The sequence below is a fragment of the Cajanus cajan genome, chromosome 6 (assembly GCF_000230855.2).
Source record: "Cajanus cajan strain Asha chromosome 6, NIPB_CcT2T_4, whole genome shotgun sequence".
Lineage (NCBI taxonomy): Eukaryota > Viridiplantae > Streptophyta > Magnoliopsida > Fabales > Fabaceae > Cajanus > Cajanus cajan.
Genome location: NC_138522.1, coordinates 56,476,485 through 56,498,218, shown reverse-complemented (window position 1 = coordinate 56,498,218; position 21,734 = coordinate 56,476,485). Strand labels below are relative to the sequence as shown.

Here is a 21,734-nt window from a genome sequence, read left to right as displayed (position 1 = left end):
CATTTAAATATGTTTTTTTTAACATTCTCTTTAATTATTATGTTAAGTAAAGTTTTTTAACGATTAACGATCCTACTAATAAAAAATGGATGTTATTGAATATTGCAATGCAATGACGCAGAACAGATGAATTCAGCTAGACTGTTTCGGGATACGAGAACGCCACCATGTAATGCGGAGCTAGAACATGATATTAGCTCCATATTTGGCAACACAATATATATCACCCATAGCTAGAATTAGAAATCCGACTCCTTTTCAATGACATACCATCGATTCTCTCTCTCACTCTCTTTTTCGTTAATCCATTACGTACTGGCATCATGTGTTTGACTTTATAAATTATAGTGATCTATGTTAACAACAAAAGGATATATAGTACGATATGTAAATGACTAGATTTGCCACGGTAAATGGTTGATATCCCTTGTGAAGCAATTTGGATGTTGAATGCATTATTAATGTTCAAAATAAATGAGAAGATATCGGAAAATGCTGCGAGATATGTCAGACAATGTAAGCTGCGAATATTTCAATATTGTTTCCCGCTTATATATATGTAATTCATAAAATAGTATACCAAACTTGGTGGGCTTCATCGCAAAATGATACAATTGCTGAGCCACAACCACATAGATGATAGATCACAACATATAGTAGTAATAGTTATTAAAGGACGTACGGAATAGTAGAGTACTAAATATATATTTATATATATGCATTATTATTCCGTTCTCAGAACTGAACATTGCTTATGAAAGACTGGCCAAATCTCCAATTGGAAGGTGCTACATTATTTGCTGTGCGAGTCCTCCCATTGCTGAGTTGAACTCTGAAAGACATGCTCTGACCATTCAGATATCTCGAGCTTTGCCAGTTAGCACCCCAATTCCTTGTCATGGATTCCCAGTTACTCATTTTTGATCCTTTGATCCAAACCCGGGAAATCACCCCAGCACCACCTACGTTGCTTATAAGCACCAATTCGAAATAATCTCTCCCATTCACAGTAAATCTGATGCCTCCACTTCTTTTGCACCCAACTCTGCACACATTCACACCAAATTTGCATAACATAAACATTTGTTATCCTGATTTATCATATGATATGTCAATTTAATTTAGAGTTTAAAATGTGTCAGAAAACTCGTGATGAAAAAAGAGTTTAAGGCATATCACATAACATACTTCCTGTACAAAATTGGTACGATTCCAGCTTTGTATTTGGCTATTGTCTGAAAGGCAGGTTGAGACATGTCGAAGTGTGGTCTAGGAGGATTACACCAACCACCATTGTCATTAGGGAGTGCATAGTTTGGGGGACAGAAATTAGTGGCAGTAACAACTATGGAAGTGCCCCTAAGGCACCATTGGGGTACTTGATTTGCATCACAAACTATTCTATAGCAACCACCACATGACTTGCCATCATTGAACAAAACAGTACTCAAGGCAGCTGTCTTTGTACCATAACCATCTGTGAAGAGATTTCCATAGCCACATGCCCCTCCTACAAGTAAAAACAATTAACTGATCAGTTAATTATTCGTGATCATTTCTTCACTTGTACGTAAATTTATTGAGGGGTGCTTTAGATTTCAATTGGACTACAGATATGATGAAGGGGGAAATAAATGAGACAAAAACTAAGAAGTTGCGTTTTAATTACCCATTGTTCCTGAGGCATCACTTCCACCATAGAAAGTTGCATGAGCTCGCTGCCATACAGCGGATGCTACTCCAAGTTCTGTAGTGAGTAACGCCACAAACAATGCAAGACCACTCAAAAGGAACTTTTTCATTTTCTCTCTCTCTCTGACTAAAGGAGTAATTGCTTAATTTGCTGCTAAAGATGGCTGATTCCTATGATGAATTTATAGCTGCAGTTAAGGGGTTTTAGCCCACAGAAACAACTAGTTGTTATTCAAATTGTGGGAAAAAAGTGTTGACCAACCAATTTGTCTCCCGTCATCATGAATTAAATATTGTCTCATATTTTTTCCATACTGCCAACCAATCATAGGATAAAGGTTTGGAGCCCCATATTCTTCGGCTAATTAAGGAAATCCATGTTACACGTTTGACGGGATATCCGTAGTACGTGAATGGTACCACATGCAATTTCCGCAGCCTGCTTTCCACATACAACATGCATTGATATTATAATGATAAATAGTATAAATTATAGGCCATTTGAATGATAGGCTATCAAAGGAACAGATAGAAGGTACTTATGCTCCGTACTTATATATATATAATATTTGAAAAGTCAATTCGTACAGGGAAGAGAATGGAAGAAATGATGGATACTGTGCACGAATATTTAATTAGTTTCATAGTTGTAGTAACATGCAATACCTAACTATGTGCGATGACCTTATTTGTTTATCAAGAGATGAGCTTTGATTCACACACGTTATAATAAGTATTTTCATGGCTAGATAACATGTATCATGTCACCGCCCACATGGCACATGGCTCATGTTATCTTGTGGCTATGTAGAACCAACTACTGCTTCACACACAGGTTCAGACTTCGTTATTGAAGAACAGCATACCAATTGGTATAGAAATGAATCATAGACACTCACAAATTGGAATACAGATAGAAAAATAAAGAAATAAAAGAGAAAAAAGTAGAAAGAAAACGAGATAGAAGAGAGAAAAGTGTATGTATAATATGGTACTTGATAAGTTAAGATGAGTGTTATAATAGAGTACTTTGCACTATTGAGATCTTCATATATTATAACTTCTGTTTTAATTTTGTAAAATCGTCTTAAGATCGATCATTGAATAATAATAAAATATGAATGAAATTAGTTAAAGTTTTATAGTGCTCAAATTTATTCTTTGTTGGATTTGGATGGAATGTAAATAAGATAAAAGCTAAAAATTTTGCATAGAATATAAACCTTAATAATATATGAGTGTTGTTTGGTAATTTTCCCAATTAATTCTTATATATTTTGAATCAATTTAAAATTATTTAAATGTTTATATTTTTATTTTATATGTTTTATAATATTTTTAATATTTCAAAAAAATTATTATTACAAATTTTAAAATTAATATCAATTATTTATTATTAATATTTTAATATAATTAACATCAAATATAAACTTAAAATTATTTGTAATACTTATTTATTTATTTATAAAAATTTCACAAATATTTATGAATTTCTGTGAATATTTATAAAATTCACAAATATTCATTTAATAAGTATTCACATGGATACGGAACAAGTTTTTATTTAGTAGAACGTATAACTTATTATTTACCCTCACAAAACTTTATTATCATCCTTCATTCGATTATCGTGAAATTGTTGATTTGTATATGTATGTAAACTAAATTTGATTAAATTAATTATATTGAGAGTATATGAATTTTAAAAAAAATACCATTATACGATTACAAATGGTTATAAGATGGTTGATTTTTGTAAAAATTGTTTTAAATTTTTTTTATACTCATAGTGTATTAAAATTAAATGATATATATAAACTCATTATATTTATATTAGCAATTTAATTTTCATTAGATAGAGATGGTACTGAACAAAGGTTAATCCGACACTTAATAAATGACAAATTTTTTTATTATAATACCAAAATCAATAACGCAAAGGAAATACCAATTTATGCATGTGAACAAGGAATTCACGATCAAGGTTAACAATCCTAGAATAAAGATGGTAATTAATAGAATTGGAGAATAGTAATGATCAGTGTTTACTCCGATAAGGCGATAATATGTGTTTATATATTTAATTAATTATGATCCGATTAATATGTACATTAACATATATTATAGGGGTGAAATTTCAATTTTTATTAGATAATAATACTAATCATAATTATAATATTGTATCTAAATTTTGTTCAATTTAGATAGAATAATACTATATCTTTCTTTCTTATCAATAAAGAATATTACAGTGACAACAATAAAATAATACAAAACTTTTTTATATTAAAAAAATATTAATTAAATGTTATAAGACTTTTTAATAATAAAAAACTCTTTTAAATTTTTTTAAAATCCTAATTCAATACACTCCTTAATATTTTCATATTAGAACTCTTTTAAGTACCAAAAATACTTATACGAATTAAAATTTATCGTTACCTAAACTTTAGTTAAATAATATGTGTTTTTGCTTGAACGAGTCTTTTTCCTAACAAACTAATAAATAAAATTATTATTTTATGTAAAAAATTAAATAAAAATAAAAGTCAATAAAACAAAGAAATTTATTATATTAAATTAAAAGAAAATAAAGGATAAAAATGAAAAGTAACTCTTTTAAGATATTCTTAAAAATAACTTGATCTTCCCCATAATAAGTATATAAATATAATTAAGTATTATAAATTTATTATATTAAATTATATTATACGATAATTGCCAAACTAATGAATACTAGGTAACCATATTCATACCCATTTCAGTATTAAAAATATTTATAGCCATTTAATTTCTTGTATTCATAAAGTCCTATTGTGCTCCTAATATATGTAGTGAGAAAAATGAAGGGTACATTTTGTGTCACACTTATATTGGTTCTTATCCCAATAGTGTGAAGCACCAACTCATATAACTACACATTTAGTATATAATATTTTTATTTTTAAGTATTTGTGGGAGACATGTCGTAAATATATTTAAAATCTCTCGAAAAGATTGAAAATTGAGTAAATAATTTAATAAAAATATACTAATAATGAGTTTTTTACACGGTCATCAAATTATAGGATGTGATATATAATTTTTTTTTTATAAAAAAAATCTCAAAAGTCACTACAAAATTTTTAATTTAGTTAATAATATTATTTTTACAGTAACAATATATGATAATTAAACTAAAATAATTAATTATTTTTTTCGATATGTTGGGACCATTTTGGGTTTGTTGATAGAATTTTCCTTTTTGTTGTTGAATTGGGTTTGTTGATGGATGATTCTTGAAATTCCTTTCGGAAATGACTTCGATCGACATTATCATTCACAAGGATAATTGTAATGAATTTGTGTTTTTTCTTTTTTCTTTTTTATTTTTTGTGTGAAAAGGATAATAATGAACTATTGGTCGATGTTGTTGAATATACCAAATAATCAATGTTTACAGAAAAGACATGTTGAACAGTATAACTAAAAAGTTTTCAATAATATCTTTCTAAATTTGCATGCAAAGCTAACATCTAAATGAAATTTTATCACGTCACGTTATCTTTTTATGTATTACTTTTACGTTAAATTTTTACATGCTATAAGTATTTTGAGCAGTGTCTGTGTCTCCAGCGTAGAGAGAAAAATAAGTATATAAAAATTATAAAAGATTATAATTATATTTATAATTAGAAGGGCAAAATAAAAGGGTTATATATACTAAAAGGGTATGAAATAAGTACATAAGTGAAAGTAGAGCAAAAGTATTAAAAAAATAATCGGAAACTACATATATATCTCCATTATATTCAAGACAAATAAAATTAATATAAACGATAAAGTTATTTTTTATTTAATATTCAATCTCGATCATATAAATTAAACTAAAATAAGTTATCAAATTTTATAATATTATCTCGTGCGATCTATGCATTAATTAGGTAGTAAATAATAGTTAATTAATTGGTAATATAATTTATAAACTCATATGTAAATATTTGAATTAAACTAATAAACATTGCACATACACTATACCTTATCAAATATTTTTAATTATTTAAGAATCAATGAATAATTTTTTTAAGTATTACAACTTCTTATTTAGTTACTGTGTTTTATAAGAACACAGTCATCAGCTCTATCCCTATGACATATATGACTGTCACTATTTATCGCGTCATTTTCCGCAAAGGAATAGGAACGATGCATTCCTAAATTCCTTGAATCATATCTCATCAAACGTGATCCCTTACAGTACTCCATTACACACAAAACCTAACTAATAAAATTAATGAATGAAGATTAAAAAAAAATGTATGAAATGATATGCATTATATGAAGAGGCTTATCTCCATTATCTCTGTGGAGTGTGGAGGATGTTCATTAATTAGTTTCGTCCAATCACAAGTGGGACCAAATAACCCAGCTGTTGACAACCTGCATGTTATGTCTTCTCTCTCTCTTTCTTTCTTTTTAATTTCTTTCAATAAATGACTCGTGTGGTGGTGGGGGCGAACTCCACTCTTATCCTTCTTCCAAACCCTTGTTTCGATCTTCAGACGCAATATTTAGCTCTGGAAAAGTGTTAATCTCAGACATTTGTTCTTATTTTCTTTATCCAAAATATATATCAAATTATTTGACAAAGACAGAGAAATTAAAGAGATTCTTTTGTATTGGATATAAGGATAAGTATAAATGATGTGTGATTATTATGGATAGATATGAAAATAATTCTCATTTTTTTATACTTGTTTTACATTTTTTTTATCACATCATTGCTCATATTTATCATTTTTAATTTCTTTCTTTATTTTTTTTAAGAGTTATTAGAGACCTTAAATGGACTGAAGATAAAACTATAATATTGCATATAAACGAAGAACAATTTTACTTTATGATTTTGTAAAAGTGACTTAAGCTCCTAACTTCTTAACTATTTAAATTTCTTTATTTTTATTAGTTAAAATTTTTGAGGTCGAAAATATAAGTTTTTTATATATTATATTCTCTTATACTAGTGTTAAAGACAAGGTAAATAATTAATAATCTTACTGACAATCTTTAAAATAAATTAGTGATTAACTGTGATACTATATAAAGTCATTATTTATGTTAATTTAAGCCTTATGTTAAAATAAAATAAAAAAAATACACCGCCCATGTGTGAAAAATACCATTTATTACATGAAAATACGTTTAACTCACTCTGATGTAACACTTCCCAGCTGAGTCAGTATATGTACAAGAATAGTCTTGTACTCTCTGTCTTTCTACAGTAACAATGCTATTCAAATAAAAATAGAAAGCTCTACGTACTAACTATTCTACTCAAACTTATTTACGAAGTGGCCAATTACAAGGATGAATCGATAACTCCCAGAACTTAGCATGCATATAGCCATATAGGTCAAGACTACTTTAATCAAAATCCCGAATCTTTATTTTTTTATATTAATTTTTATTTTTATAAGCACAATTAATTGGCACAAATTGTCACCACTAGAAATTCGCTAGTGAAATATAAAGATTAAAAATTAAGCTAATTTGGAAATAAAAGGACTGACTAAAATTGAGGTAAATTGTAGAGATATAAAATTATATTTAAACAAAAATTAATAATAATAATATAAAAATATTGTATTATCTTCATGCACTCTTTGGTGACCCAAAAGAAAATAATTTGACGTACATTTCATTTGGATACGTGGGTGACTATAAACATAAATGTTAGTTTTGTCTCACACCGGTGAAAAATAAGTGAGCATATGACCGTATATAACAGTTATAAGGTAACAAAATTTTTTGTAGAGCAAGTTTTCACTCGCAAGAAAGGTGTAATAATTTGAACATTGTGTTAAAGAGAAACTATGAAATAGACATGTTTCTAAAGATGCAAAATAGCTGCATCAGGATAAAAAAATCCTAAAAAGCTTTAATATTGTTTTCTTAGATTGGCTGGATTTTTCTTGGCACATCATTATATCAACTATTAATGTGTGGTTAATAATGTGATGCGGTATTTATTGAAATTAATGTGTATAATATTGATTGATTTTGTCTCACAAATGATTGATAGTGTTACATATGTTACAAAAATATCTAAAATAATTAACCACTTATAAAATGAAAGTAAAGATATTTATAAAAGTGATTAACTAAGTGTACGCTACATATACAGTAAAACAATGTATGATAATCGGTGCAATTTTTACTTTAATCATCTTGCACTCTTTATGAAGCATGAAATGAATATGCGACAAAATATAAAATTTGAAATTGTTAACTCAAACTTGAAGGTCTTGAATAATGACATGTACCTAATTTCTTAAAACTGTTGCAATGCATATCTGGAGTATAATCGTTGCGATACCTGTGTGGCTGTGTCTATAAAAAGCAGCAAGAATCAGCCATTTTCCACAATTCTTCAGATTCTCCTTTGTAAAAAAAAAAGCATATGCTCTGCCGTCCAACCTAGTCGTGCTCGCTGTCGTCTCATTATATTCTTCGCTTTACAATATATTAATTTTTGGTAAGTTACTACGTACATTTTATCATATGTGGCATTGGTTTGGTGGTCACTGATTTTAGTGATCCACTGTCACTATTTTAATTAGTAATAATGTTATTAATATATACTTCAAGTCTTTATAACAAATACGGATTACACCAAAAAAATTATGCATAAGGGACAGCGCCCGATAGGGAAAGAAGAAAGAGAAATTGATGGTATGAAAGAGAAAGAGAAAAAAAAAAAACCTTTAACTAATTGAGTAAAATTTGATTTCCACAAATTGATATGCTATGCGTATATATGTAGTTAGTTTTGTAAAATAGTAGATATATAGAAGACATCGTTTATAGAAATTTGGTGGTGATATATTTTGTGATGTTCTCAGCACCAAGAGATATGGGTTGGAATGGATGTCTCAAGAACCTGGTCATCATGACTTCTTTGATGGTGGCCATGATTGTTGTTCAACATGTGGAGTGTGAGGAAGGTGATCATGTTCATGAGTCAGCCAGCATGTTAGTTCAGCATGGTGGCTTCGTTCAACGAAGTGGCACCAATTTCGTTCTGAATAACAAGCGTTTCTACTTCAACGGATTCAACGCCTACTGGTTAATGGTTATGGCTTCTGACCCATCCACAAGGCCCAAGGTCACTACCATTTTGCAACAAGCTTCAAGCCATGGTTTAACTGTTGCAAGAACTTGGGCTTTCAATGATGCAGGTTACAGAGCCCTTCAGGTCTCTCCCGGTTCCTACGACGAGCAAGTATTCAGGGTAATGCATCTTCAATTAATATATTATTTTCGATTGTTGCAGTTTAGAACTATGTCATGTTTGATATTTAGTTATACCGTACATATATGTTACGTGGTTGCATGTGTAGGGATTAGACTTTGTAGTATCAGAAGCGGGAAAACATGGGGTGCGTTTGATACTGAGTTTGGTCAACAACTGGAAAGATTTTGGTGGGAAAAATCAGTACGTGGAATGGGTAAAGCAACATGGTGCGTACGTGAACAACGAAGACGATTTCTTTACGCATCCTGTTGTTAAGACACTTTACAAAAACCATATTCAGGTGAGTCAATCCAATATGTAACCATGCATGGCCATAAAAGGACCTCTCGTGGAAAAATTATTAGGTGGTATCTTTATATCATGTGTAATTAATTATTATTAATTTTTTTATAAATTCAAAAATTTAAATATATATGATATAGTTATTGATTGATACTATAATTCTAAATTATCTAATAAATTTTCCTCTGGTATACCTAACTATTTGCGTAGTTTATGCTGATAGCACATCTCAAAAGTGTCACTTCTAAGTAATTTTTTTTTGTCTAAAATAAATCTTATGAGTAATAATTAAATTTAAAGTTCTCACGTACGCATTGAATTTTCAAAATTAATTCAATATATCTAAAATCAATTAATTGATATTTTATGATATTTTACTTTATATTAATATATAAATATAAATAACTAATAATTATTTAATTCTATATCTAAATGTCATATAGCTTGGGTGTAAAAAATCATTTTGGATGTCTAAGTCATATAAAAATCCATATATAGATATTTTTTACGAAGAGGATGTAAGAAGAAAAAAATAAATAAAGGTAGTGTGTATATACCCTTACTTTTAAATATATCAATGACAAAGAACTTAATTAATTTCTCTATAAAAAAAAAAAGAACTTAAATAATTTAATATTCTGCAAATTCTATGTTTCTTTAATTAAAAAGGATAAAAAAAATTATATCAAACAAGATTTCCCAAAATAATAGTATAACAAGAGGTCCATTAATTAAAACGTTGGTGATTAATTTTTCGTGTTTATAAATATGGATATTATTTCCTTGTCATAAATCTTCATTATTTTCATTACTACAATATGGATATTATTTCCCTGTCCAAAATTCAGAAATTAAAACATTGGTGATTAATTTTTCTTGTTTATAAATATGCAGACTGTGCTGACAAGAAAAAACACCATAACTGGGGTGGCATATAAGGACGATCCTGCCATATTTGCTTGGGAACTTATGAATGAACCTCGTTCCCAACACGACAACTCCGGAAAAGCTATTCAGGTTCTTGCTCTCACTCACACTACCACCTACATAATATTATCAAACATTACATACATAACTGGCCGCACACGCAACACACATATATGTCATTGTTTTTGGCTTTCTTTCTTCACAAGTTGACAGCATTGCATGTTATTAATTACCCATGTCGTATTATTCCTTTAATTTCCTTCACTTTAAGATTCCTAAAAGAAACAGGGGCCACCCAATTTTTATAAGAGCCAAAAACAATATTATCGCAGAGATGTGAACATTAATTGATTAAATCGCATAAAATTATTTAAACTTGGTCATTAATTTTCGAAATATAGATATAGATAATTAAATGATAATATTAAAATTTGTATCTTTTCTTTTTGCAGGAATGGGTGACTGAGATGGCTGCCCATGTCAAATCCATCGATAGGAACCATTTGCTGGAAATAGGACTAGAAGGGTTCTACGGTGAAACAGTGCCGGAAAAAAAACAATTCAATCCTGGTTACCAACTTATTGGTACCGATTTCATTTCAAACAACCTAGTTCACCAAGTCGATTTTGCTACCATACATCTCTACCCTGAACAGTGGTATATACTTTTTTTTTCACTATAAATATCAATCAATTATCACATGCAAAATTAATTAAGAAAAGTACATGAATAAACTTCTTAACCAATAGTTGTAATGTCTGTTTTGGAATATGAGATCAATTTGATCTATTCAAGATCAATTCTTATCAATATTAAAATGTTTGATTAGGAGAAGTTATGTTTAGCTAGTCTAAATTAATTTGAAGTTATTAATTTTAAGATACTGCATGAATCATATTTATGTATAAAAAAAAATTAAGTATATTATAAGGTAAGTTAATAATTACACATGGGTACATGCAGGTTGCCAGGCTCAAACGAAGCTGCTCAGGTTGCATTTGTTGACAAATGGGTAGAATCACATATTCATGACGCCAAAAATGTTCTTGGAAAACCTATTGTTATTGGTGAATTTGGCAAGTCTTCGAAGTTATCAAGCATGGTTGAAAGGGACAGTTACATGAATAAAATGTATAGTGCAATATACAATAGTGCTAGTAGTGGGGGACCCTGTGCGGGTGGGCTATTTTGGCAGCTCATGGCTCAAGGAATGGATAGTTTCCGTGATGGTTATGAAGTTATCTTTGAAGAGAGTCCTTCAACTACCAGAATTATAGAACAGCAATCCCACAAAATGTCTAGTATTGCTTAGTGGAGAAGCATTTCGTCTAAATATGTTTGTAACATTTTTTGTTCCCTGTGTGTTTTCATTATTACAAGCATTATGCGTGGTGTGAACAAATTAAGCAAATAACGTCATCAAGAAGACAATTTTCAAAACAGTTTTTAATGTTTAATTATTTCTTGTATACGAAAATAAAAGTGAAAAACAATGTCTTAGAAGGTGTGTTTTGGACCTAATGCAATCTTGCAAAACCAGCTGTGAGAATTGTTCAACTTATATACACTACTTAAGTCATATCATCAGCTGATGTGAAATATTGAATACCATGTTCATTTCTTAATTAGTAGCTGTTTGGATAACATTCATAATTTTGAATTATGTTATACCAAAGAAAATATTGAATACAAGTGTTTTCTTGCGATATTCCTTGGTGGATAAAATTATTCAACAGAAATGATTATAGATCAATGATATAAAAAAATTGAGTTTGTCATCGGGTAGAATTGATTTCGGGTGTAAGTGAATAATGTCTCCACGATTCATTTTAATGTCATACTTAAATACAAATTAGTTTTCTTATAAGGAATACTACAAAAATCAATTCTATCAAAATTTAAAACAAATGGACCCTTAATTAATAAATGAGGTAGCTAAACTGAGTTTTGATGCATAAATAATTCAATACATGATAAAGCAGAAAGCAAAATAAAGTGGTTGCAAGTGGGTGATGAGTATCACAAATTAAATACATAGAAGGAGCAATTGTGGATATAAATGAGATATATCCAGAAGAAATTAGGGAAGGAGTCCGATGATGGTTTTTACTGAAAAGTTTTCAGGAGGAAGATGGTGTAGAAGATGAAGCTTGGGAAAATTGGAGTTTTAAAATATTAGTAACGAGGACAAATATTGTAGCCTTGTCTCAAAGTTTGAAGAAGAAGAACCATATTCTGTTTGGTGCAAGGTACTACTACCACACACTTGGAAATGGTAAGAAGTTGTTAGCATGGGGTGGAAAGAGATTATGATCTTTGATTGCAATTGGACGATTATTGAAAAAGTAGTTGGGAAGTGGTGAAAATAGCTAACTTTAATTTTGTTTGTTGCATGGACAAGGTGATTCGTGGCCCTGGAATGGATAAGGCTCAGGTCAGGTCAGTCAGGTGTATATCAGCTTCTCAACCAATCACAACATGTTCCAAGCTATTCATCATTTCATTCTATGAAAAAGTACTGAGAGACTCCTCTTGTATAGATACACGCGCACACAACAGAAATTCATTTATTCTAAATATAATTAGCAAATTTATCAATATTTATTTTATTTAATAATTTATAATTTATATCAAATTTTAATAATTTAATCGTTAATTTAAAAAAAATTTAATACATTTTTTTTAAATCATTAAAATTTGATCTATACATACATGCATGTGCGCGCGCGCACACATATATATATATATATATATATATATATATATATATATATATATATTAATGTTTACAAATTTTAAAAAGATAAAAAATAAAAAAAACAATTTAATGGACAAAAATTAAAACTAAAAGACTAAAAACATATTCAAACCTTAAAATTAATGGTTGAGATTAAAACTCTATTATAAATATCTCTCATAAGATAATTACTACTATCACCTTTATACCTATCATTGTCTATTGATATTATCATTGTTACAATGATCATCACTATACCCATCATTTTCACCCCACATGACGATGATAACAATGATAATAGTGGCAACGATGATGATGATGAAAATAATAGTAATTGTAATGGTGATAATGATAGTGATAGTTGTAGATAAAGGTAAATATATGGACTAGCCTAACTTATTTAAGGTTTGACTCGCGAAGTCCACATTTTTAAAGAGTCAAATAAGTTCAACAATTCCCTCCAATAAATTTGAATTTGATTTTGGGCTAGACTAGAATTTAAATTTTAAAAAAATTTGATTTGGTAGCAAATATAATTAAAGAAATTAAAAGAATTTTTTTATTTTGAATTTGATTTTTAAGATTGATAAAGCAGTTTAAAAAATATCCTAATATTTTAATATGCACATTTTATAGGTCAAATATTTATTATAAATAACTAAATTTTATAATAAATTCAACATAAATAAGTATTATATTTAAATATATAAATTATATTATAAATTACTATACATAGATATTTTTAAATATATAAATTATATTTTAAATTTAAGATAAATAAATAAATTATTTAAAAAACATTTTTATACAAGATAACTCCTTGGATTTTAATATATAGGACTTGATTCGATTTTTTATTTATTATAATTAGATGAATTAAACTTTAATATTTTAAAAATAAATTATCAATAAAAAAAACTTATATTATAATATAAATTATTTATCATCAATATAAGATATAATTTATATATTTAAAAATATTTATTTATTCAATTTTTAAATATAATTTATATATTCGAATATACTTCCTCCAATTTTAATTATAAAACACAATTTAGAAGAATTAATTAGTTTTTTTGTTAAAGTACTTTACAATTTTTATAAAAAAAAAATAATTATAATTTTCAAGTATGTCCCTATTAAAGATTGTGTGAATAAGTGTTATTCTTTCACCTCTTAAAATTTTTAATTATCATTTACCATTTTTATTAATATTAATAATTTCTTTACCTCTTTCATAAAAATTTAATGATAAATAAAAAAGATAAAATTGATAAATCATATTATTATTTTTAAATCTAATAAAATCAATTAATATAACTATTTATGTTGATTTGTATGATTTGATTTAAAGTATTTTATAATAAAAATTGAAAATATATATATGTATATATATAATTTAAAAAAAAAATAGTTATATATAATAAATATTTAAGTTATATTCTCTCACTCTCACATGGTGTCATGCGAGAGACTAAATCAATAATTTTTCTCTTCCATTATAGTTCATTTCTTGTGATGTGAGTCATGGTGATGACTCTTGAACAATGGATCATACCTAACACTCAAGGGTAAACAACAATGATATATGCTTTTATTCTTGCAACTGATGGCAAAATTTCTCTTATTCCAAAGGTAATATTCAATCTTGCAAATAATCTCAACTAATTTGTGACCGTTTCGGCATGTAACAGCAGCGATACAAAGAATTTGATTGGCCGCACAATTTTGTAGCCCGATGAGCCAACAAAAATGTTCTATCAAATGAATGTGTACCCTTGATTGAAGATTCAAAAATTGATACTTGAGCCCTTATTTTCCAGGACCGTAAAATTTATTCTTAGTGAAAATTTTGAGTGATGCTGCATTTTGTGACCACCTTGCACCCTTCATTAAATGATTGTACCATTGTTAATTACAGAGTCTTTTAACACGACAGTGATTCCTGATCGAATATAAAACCCATCTGATGCTCTGTCTGCCTCTTGCACATTCTGCATTACAAGTACAATTCTTAATTTCTCTCTTAACTCTAATCAAAATACAATGCTTATGTAAATTAAACGGGTAAAGTGCTCTCAATGGATATGTCAAACATTTATTAGTTACTTTTAAATATTTTATTAATGATTGAAAGTATGGGAGAAATAGGGTTAGTGAAATTAAATTTTGTTCAAATAATTTTAATGTATATATATATATATATATATATTTTTTTTTTTTAAAAAAAAAAGTCTTACTAGCTATCCTTATAACACTGCTTAAGAAATCGATATGTAATTCTTTTTTATTAAAAATTACATGAAAATCATACCAGAGAGTATTCTTTTTTAGGTGTATTATATCAGAGAGTATTCTAATACACTTTTAAATAATAAAAAAAATCTATTTTAAATTTTTAATCAATGATTTTAGATTTTTCCTTAAAAATTTAAGATCTAAGTTTACTCTATTGTTTGTCACAGACTTATTTTTTTTATGAGATAAGCTTTTGAAAAGTCTACTTACTTAAATCTTATCTCTAAATAGGCTCCTCGGTTAATATACCAATAATGAGAAGAAAAAATTGTATGTAAAACAAACTATAAACTATATAAAAAACAAAAAACAAAAAAAAAAAAACTAGTGTGACTCAGGAGATAGTACAAGAATGAAAATAAATATGCTAGACTTTATAAAAAAGCAAGTCTAATTTATTTATACAATATACACTTATTTTTAAGCTTTAATCCAACTTTCATGATAATTATTTAAAAATATGTTTTACAATAAGGCATTAGTAAATTTTTAATAGACTTATAAGTTTAACTTTTATGGTGTTCAACGTGTTTAACATTTTAAAAAATAATATGTTTCTTTAAAACATTATAATAAACTTAATATAATAATACTAATAAAAAATGATTATATTTACTCCAGTATACTTACTTTTTAGGTCTTAAAAGATTATTTTTTATAACTTAAAAGTCTAACCTTTTTAATCAAATAAATTTTTATAAAATTTTAAACGTAACTTATTTCTTAAAAAAGTTTAAATTGACATAAATTTAATATATTTTAGGTCATATGTCATGATCAAACAATTTGACTTATTTTCATTCCTAAAGCAAGACTTTAAAAGATTAAATTATTTTTAAATTTTCTTATTATTAGTTTTAAAATTTTATTAAAAAATCATTATTTTATCTTTAATATCCCAATTTTAATAAAAATAAATAAATTAGTTGCTAATGATTTGAGAATTGTAGACAGAAAAATATTTAAAATGTTAGTTAAAATTTAAATATATTAAAGTATAACACATTAATTTATCAAGAATGAGAATGTGATTTTTTGAAAATAAATAACAAGACAAAATAATGTAAGCATCCATTAAAAGAAAAAAAAATAGCTCTTTTATTCCTTTATGATGATTTACACAGTACTAATGACAATTTCTTTTGCCAACAAAAGTATAATCTTAATAATCCTTACTCTATCGCATACTGTACTTGTGTCTATGGTTAAGTCAAGATGAGGCGATAGTGGAAGAATTTTCAAAAGTATGATATTAATCTACGCACACATACTGTTGAACAAAATGGCTGGAGAAAGCACAGAACTTGAACAACTAAATCATTACTTACGTCTTTGTTTGCAATAATTACATTGTTTCCAATTCTTGCGTTTTTGTCAATTATACAATTCCTGCATATAAAATTCGTACAAGAGTCATAAAAGATAGTGTAACAAAAAAGACATAACAGGAAAGATTGAAACAGTTGTAAAACTCCCCATAGAATGTTATACGAATCCTTCTTATTATATTTCTACTTTAGAAGAAACAGTTGTAAAACTACGCAAAGAATATGATGCGAATCCTTCTTGTTATACCATATAGATTTGTTCATCCATTATCCTGTATAATGTTAAATTACGACAAAACATTTTTTTTCCCAGAATTCTTACACAATTTTGGTATTTTTCCCAATGCCTATTGGAACATTTCCCGCTGCTAAAAGAGATGCTATTTCAGCCTCCGTTTGGTAATAATCAGCACCCATTATCATGGTATCCTGTGAAGTGTGAAGTGATTGTGAATATGACTAATATGGCTTCATGTCAGGTTAAGAAACACTCATGCCAAACCATTCACAAGAAGAAATGTTACCTTTATCTGCACCCCAGAATCAAGTCTTGAGCGAATTCCCACAATGGAATGTTCAATTGTGCACTCTTTTAAAAAGCAGCCATCTGAAATCAAAGAGTTAATTACCTACAATTCACGTTATTGCACAATCCCATTAGGCTCTGTTAGAATCACACAAGTCAGTTACATGGACTAAACTTATTTTACATTTTTACCTCACACTTCTCCATTTTAGTTGGAGGTAGGAACCGAGGACACGTAAAAATAGGCTTGGTCTGATCATACAATTGAAACTTGGGCGGCTTCAACATGGAAGAACAATAAATTGCAGCTTGTATAAACTCACTGGATTCGGTTTTCTCATTGAGACCTATATCTTAAATACTAAAAACCTACCTGGTCCATGAGAGCCAAGTTCGCATCAAAGAAAGATTTTATAGTCCCAATATCTTCCCAATAACCATTGAAAAGACATGCCTGTGATGAAATACCATGACCAACCTTGATTATTTTACAATAAAAACCGAATATGATAGCTTAATGCCCTCATCAAAAACTACATTGACAGAATATTTGGAAAAACCCTTCAGCTAGGACAATTTGTATGACTTTTAGTATTTTTACTTTGAGCAACTACCTGGACATTAAAATCTTTTGCAGCCATTGGAATGACTTCAGATCCAAAATCATTTGCAGTAGGATAACAGCCCCTGAAAATTTGTCATCATAGAAAAATGAAAATCACACCATATATAATTGGTCTATGTTTATCCAGAGTTTTATATAATTGACAGTTAACTTATGAAACGATGAAAATCCAACCAATATTAAGAGCATCGACCACAAGTTAATTTTTCATATCAAGTTTGTCTTGCATAGACCCTAATAAGGTAAGGTAACCAACCTTTCCTAGTAGAACAAGACAACTATTGTTTTTGTTCTAAATTATAATAATTAACAGGAGTCGCAAGGAAGTGAGCAAAACCATAATTGTGTAATAGTGCACAATAGATCATATCACCTCCATTAATTATATCACCGAGGGAAGACACGGTTACTTCATTACCTTAATAGAATCACCCCCAAGTACAAAAGTGATATCTCTACTAAAAATGGGGGAATAAGAAGCAACAGGGAAAATAATGTACCAATTGCAGAAAAGTAAATTAAATTACCTGAGAACTTTTAGCAGAACATCTATTTTAAACACATATATACCCATTGATGCAATGTATGGAAATTTCCTTGCTTCTTGAGCTGATAGTCCAAAAATACTCGTATCTACATGCTATGAGAACAAGTACTTCAATCAGAGACAGGTGATATTGACAACTGCAGTAGATTATTACTCAGTCATTCTAAGAGGAAATTAATTGGAAAAGTAACAACCATAGATCTTAACAATTCGCCTTTTGGTTTTTCAAGAAACTGGCGTATCTGTCCTCTTTCATCAACCTTCACTAATCCAAAATCAGAGGCCCGACTACAGGCAAAAGAGAAGAAAATGTAAATATTTAAGAAACACAATATGTAGAATGGAAAAGAGGAAACTATACATAGAATACCTGCCATCCACTGGGAGACAAGATACAGATATATCAGCACATGAATTAATGTGCTTCTGCATGAATGGGATCAGTAGTCATGTGAATTATCTCAAGTGAATCAGCAAAAAATCATCAAACTAAGAGCCAATACCAACCTGCACAATTTCCATGTAATCCATTCGATAGAGCTGATCACCACACAATATCAGAATGTTCTCTATATTTTTATGATCAGCATCCTGTTCGAGTCCAACAAACTCAATCATTGTTGTAAATGTAAGAATGACATAAGTCCCAATATGTTTGCATTGTGTGGTAATCCTATCAGCTTGTTGAAAAATGGACTATTCTTTCCAAATCTACAATTTTAAGAACTGGAAAAAAGAATTATACAATACCTCAAACAACCAAAGAAATTGTCTAACAGCATCAGCTGTACCCTGAAACCACTTCTTTCCTGATTCCCCGGGTGTTTGAGTTGCTGCCAACACCTATCATAACAAAGTTTTAGTTTGTGTATACCATCATGTCATTAAGTTTTAGCCTGAGACCAAACTTCAAGGATGGTAAAAAATAATAATAATAATAATATAAGACTGAGTACCTCAACAAAACCACCTCCAAAGTTAATGCAACCTCCCAAATTATATGTTCGAGCAATGTGGCGGTTGAGGGACTGGGAATTAAATTGTGTAAGGACGTAAATTTTGTTAATTCCACTGTTAATACAATTACTCATTGGTATGTCCACCAGCCTATAGCATCCTCCAAATGGCACCTAAGTATCACATAAAATGTAGAACATAAAAAGACAGATGAATGAATTTAAGCCTAGGCCTGGAATAACATAAATGATACCCACTGATTAGTGAGATTAATAACTTACAGCAGGTTTAGCCCTTTTTTGAGTAAGAGGAAATAAACGAGTTCCAGCTCCACCACCTAATATGATCGATGCAACAGTCTTCGGGTTGGCTTCTTTTCCTGTAAGTATTGGTGATTGAAGGGCCTGAAATGCAATATTATCAAGGTAAATTCATATTCATTGTACAAGTCTTCGTATCCTAATTAAAAAAAAAAAGAGAAAATTACACAATTTTCCTCCATACCCTTCCTTTTTTACCTTCACAAACCTCCCTTAAGTTATCTAATATAATATCATAGATCCTTCTCGTTAACACAGACCTCTCTTGAGTAATTATATGGATCAAGGGAGGTCAAAGTAATGTCAAAAAAGGGAGGGGTATCAAGTTTTATTAAACATTGGGATGTGAGTGTAATTTGTCCAAAAGAATATAACTTAATTATGGTAGCTCTCCATGACTATGAATAATTTTTGTTCTCAATAAACCAGGAAAAAAACTAAGTCAATAATCAATGATCAAGTTCAAAGTCAACATCAGGATAAGCAAGTCCAAGGCTTTCAATGGAGCCGAAATTGATAATGGAAACCTGAAGTATGTCATAACATTAACACAAACTAAGACATCATTCAGGAAACGAAATAAAAAGTAAGTTACCATAAAATCATTCGCAACGTCTGCAAGAGTAGAAGTAGTCAAAAATCTTCTGGTTGTATTTTTCTGTGTAACACTAAAGAATTTTCGTGGAGGAAATCCAGATGGTACATTCTTTGAATGAAGCAAGTTCACTCTGCTGCCAGAGAATGAGGAATAGAGATTCCTGTCACGGTGGAAGGATGTCTTCTTTGAACCGAGGGACATGGAAAATCCATGAAGCTCACTTGCCACCATCATTTCTAAATTGCTATACACCGTGACAACCGTCGTATTTGATTCCTCCCAAACGCGGTTGAACAATCCGATTATTATTTAAAGCCCAAGTTTAACAGCACTAGACATAACTAATTCAGCTATATTATCTAAAATATATATAAAAAAACAAGTGAAGGAACGTGTATAAATGGAAATAGAAATGTGGGAAAAACACGAGAGCCTTTGCTCCAAACTACCTAATGATCTATAAACAGAAGCAATGTGTATTAAATGGAAATAGAAAGTTAGATACCCTTCCGTTTAAGCAATGTAGAGGGAAGAGGAAAAGGGGGGAAATTAAAGCAGCAGCATATATGTCTTGTTGGGTATCATGTTTTATGAAATATTTAAAAAGAATTAAAGCAAGGTGGGTTTCCCTCGAGGTAGAGCAAGGAATGGCTTAATAGTAATAGCTTTTCTGTTTGTTTTTGTTTTTTCATTCGGATCAGAAAATCTCATATACAACTCAAACCGGGTTATAAGTTTCTAAAGATTCTCAGCAGCTTCTACCACACTAAAAGCTAAAATGGCATCCTTATTCCTAAATGCACGCTGTTTTTGTCAGATCATGTAGCTGTTTCCCTCCTCTTTTGAGGTTTTGTTCTAATAAATCTAACCGTTAATTAAGGCAGATGTCTTTTGAATCAATACATACCAATTAACGACTTCCTTTTATCGTCAACATCGTAATATTAATAATGTGTTCTCTACCAGGAATCCAATTTCTCACTAGCTGGCTAGAGAAAGTTACATACATACAGCTAGGCGCATTGCATTGTTTGTTGGTCATTAAGCGTCATTACTAAAACACAAGAAATCATAATGTCCATTATGCCTATTTCTAATTTAGCTTCCATTATCCAAGAAAAACCGAGAAAGTGGATTCAATTTTAACCCCGTCGATGCTCGTTGCTGATTGGGTCGCTAGGCAAAACGAGCTGCTACGGATAAGTTGAGGAGCCTGAAGACAGACATGGACAAATACTTGCCTTCATAATTCTGACCGCAAAAAGTGAGCACTGTTAGCAGGAGGCTCGCGGGCATTACGTGATCCGTCATTTTAAAAATACTAGTATATAACATGCCAACACGATGCAAGGAGTGCATTTTTCTGACATGCTTTGTTATGTAAAAATTACTTTTATACTAATCATATTTTTTTTAACGCTCATCTTTTTATACTTTTCTAAAGACAATAAAAATCATTAAGTAACCCTCATTTTTTTCATAGAATAATCTTTAAAAAAATAAAAAAAAAAGAACTTGGAAACATAAATGAAGCTCATCTTATTCTATAACCCAACGCTTCCTTTTTTCCTTTAACCATGGCAACGAAATTCTACCCAATTG

General features: G+C 29.3%; 3 protein-coding genes across 3 annotated transcripts; 1 reads left to right on the top strand and 2 right to left on the bottom strand.

The window, feature by feature from the left end:
• Positions 1-457: 457 nt before the first annotated feature.
• Positions 458-3,003, bottom strand: LOC109797435 (putative expansin-A17). Its single transcript, XM_020357473.3, has 3 exons — positions 1,670-3,003; positions 1,189-1,510; positions 458-1,045 (listed from the first exon to the last, which is right to left on the bottom strand). The coding sequence occupies exons 1-3, from the start codon at positions 1,800-1,802 to the stop codon at positions 736-738; spliced, it is 765 nt and encodes a 254-aa protein (XP_020213062.1). The 5' UTR covers positions 1,803-3,003; the 3' UTR covers positions 458-735.
• A 5,044-nt stretch (positions 3,004-8,047) lies between these two features.
• On the top strand, positions 8,048-11,821 carry LOC109797032 (mannan endo-1,4-beta-mannosidase 1). The gene is made up of 6 exons (XM_020356920.3): positions 8,048-8,206; positions 8,574-8,962; positions 9,072-9,266; positions 10,163-10,285; positions 10,648-10,853; positions 11,160-11,821. Exons 2-6 carry the CDS (start codon positions 8,585-8,587, stop codon positions 11,506-11,508), a joined length of 1,251 nt encoding a protein of 416 aa, XP_020212509.2. The 5' UTR covers positions 8,048-8,206; positions 8,574-8,584; the 3' UTR covers positions 11,509-11,821.
• Positions 11,822-14,396: 2,575 nt separating this feature from the next.
• Positions 14,397-21,376, bottom strand: LOC109797536 (glucose-1-phosphate adenylyltransferase large subunit 1). The gene is made up of 15 exons (XM_020357597.3): positions 20,130-21,376; positions 19,496-19,618; positions 19,214-19,387; positions 19,008-19,100; positions 18,765-18,848; positions 18,628-18,683; positions 18,452-18,545; positions 18,238-18,350; positions 17,700-17,772; positions 17,459-17,539; positions 17,278-17,364; positions 17,084-17,188; positions 16,882-16,988; positions 16,560-16,620; positions 14,397-14,927 (listed from the first exon to the last, which is right to left on the bottom strand). Exons 1-15 carry the CDS (start codon positions 20,364-20,366, stop codon positions 14,826-14,828), a joined length of 1,590 nt encoding a protein of 529 aa, XP_020213186.1. The 5' UTR covers positions 20,367-21,376; the 3' UTR covers positions 14,397-14,825.
• Between the last annotated feature and the right edge of the window lie 358 nt (positions 21,377-21,734).

What these genes read in the sequence shown, in the direction of transcription:
- LOC109797032 (XM_020356920.3), top strand. Translation starts at nt 8,585, where the DNA reads ATGGGTTGGAATGGATGTCTCAAGAACCTGGTCATCATGACTTCTTTG. An exon ending in ACGACGAGCAAGTATTCAGG is followed by an intron (nt 8,963 to 9,071) that starts GTAATGCATCTT and finishes TTGCATGTGTAG; the next exon opens with GGATTAGACTTTGTAGTATC. An exon ending in CATCTCTACCCTGAACAGTG is followed by an intron (nt 10,854 to 11,159) that starts GTATATACTTTT and finishes GGGTACATGCAG; the next exon opens with GTTGCCAGGCTCAAACGAAG.
- LOC109797536 (XM_020357597.3), bottom strand. Translation starts at nt 20,366, where the DNA reads ATGATGGTGGCAAGTGAGCTTCATGGATTTTCCATGTCCCTCGGTTCA. An exon ending in ATTACATGGAAATTGTGCAG is followed by an intron (nt 18,684 to 18,764) that starts GTTGGTATTGGC and finishes CCATTCATGCAG; the next exon opens with AAGCACATTAATTCATGTGC. An exon ending in CTAAAATGGAGAAGTGTGAG is followed by an intron (nt 17,189 to 17,277) that starts GTAAAAATGTAA and finishes CGTGAATTGTAG; the next exon opens with GTAATTAACTCTTTGATTTC.
- LOC109797435 (XM_020357473.3), bottom strand. Translation starts at nt 1,802, where the DNA reads ATGAAAAAGTTCCTTTTGAGTGGTCTTGCATTGTTTGTGGCGTTACTC. An exon ending in TGATGCCTCAGGAACAATGG is followed by an intron (nt 1,511 to 1,669) that starts GTAATTAAAACG and finishes TTTTACTTGTAG; the next exon opens with GAGGGGCATGTGGCTATGGA. An exon ending in GTACCAATTTTGTACAGGAA is followed by an intron (nt 1,046 to 1,188) that starts GTATGTTATGTG and finishes GAATGTGTGCAG; the next exon opens with AGTTGGGTGCAAAAGAAGTG.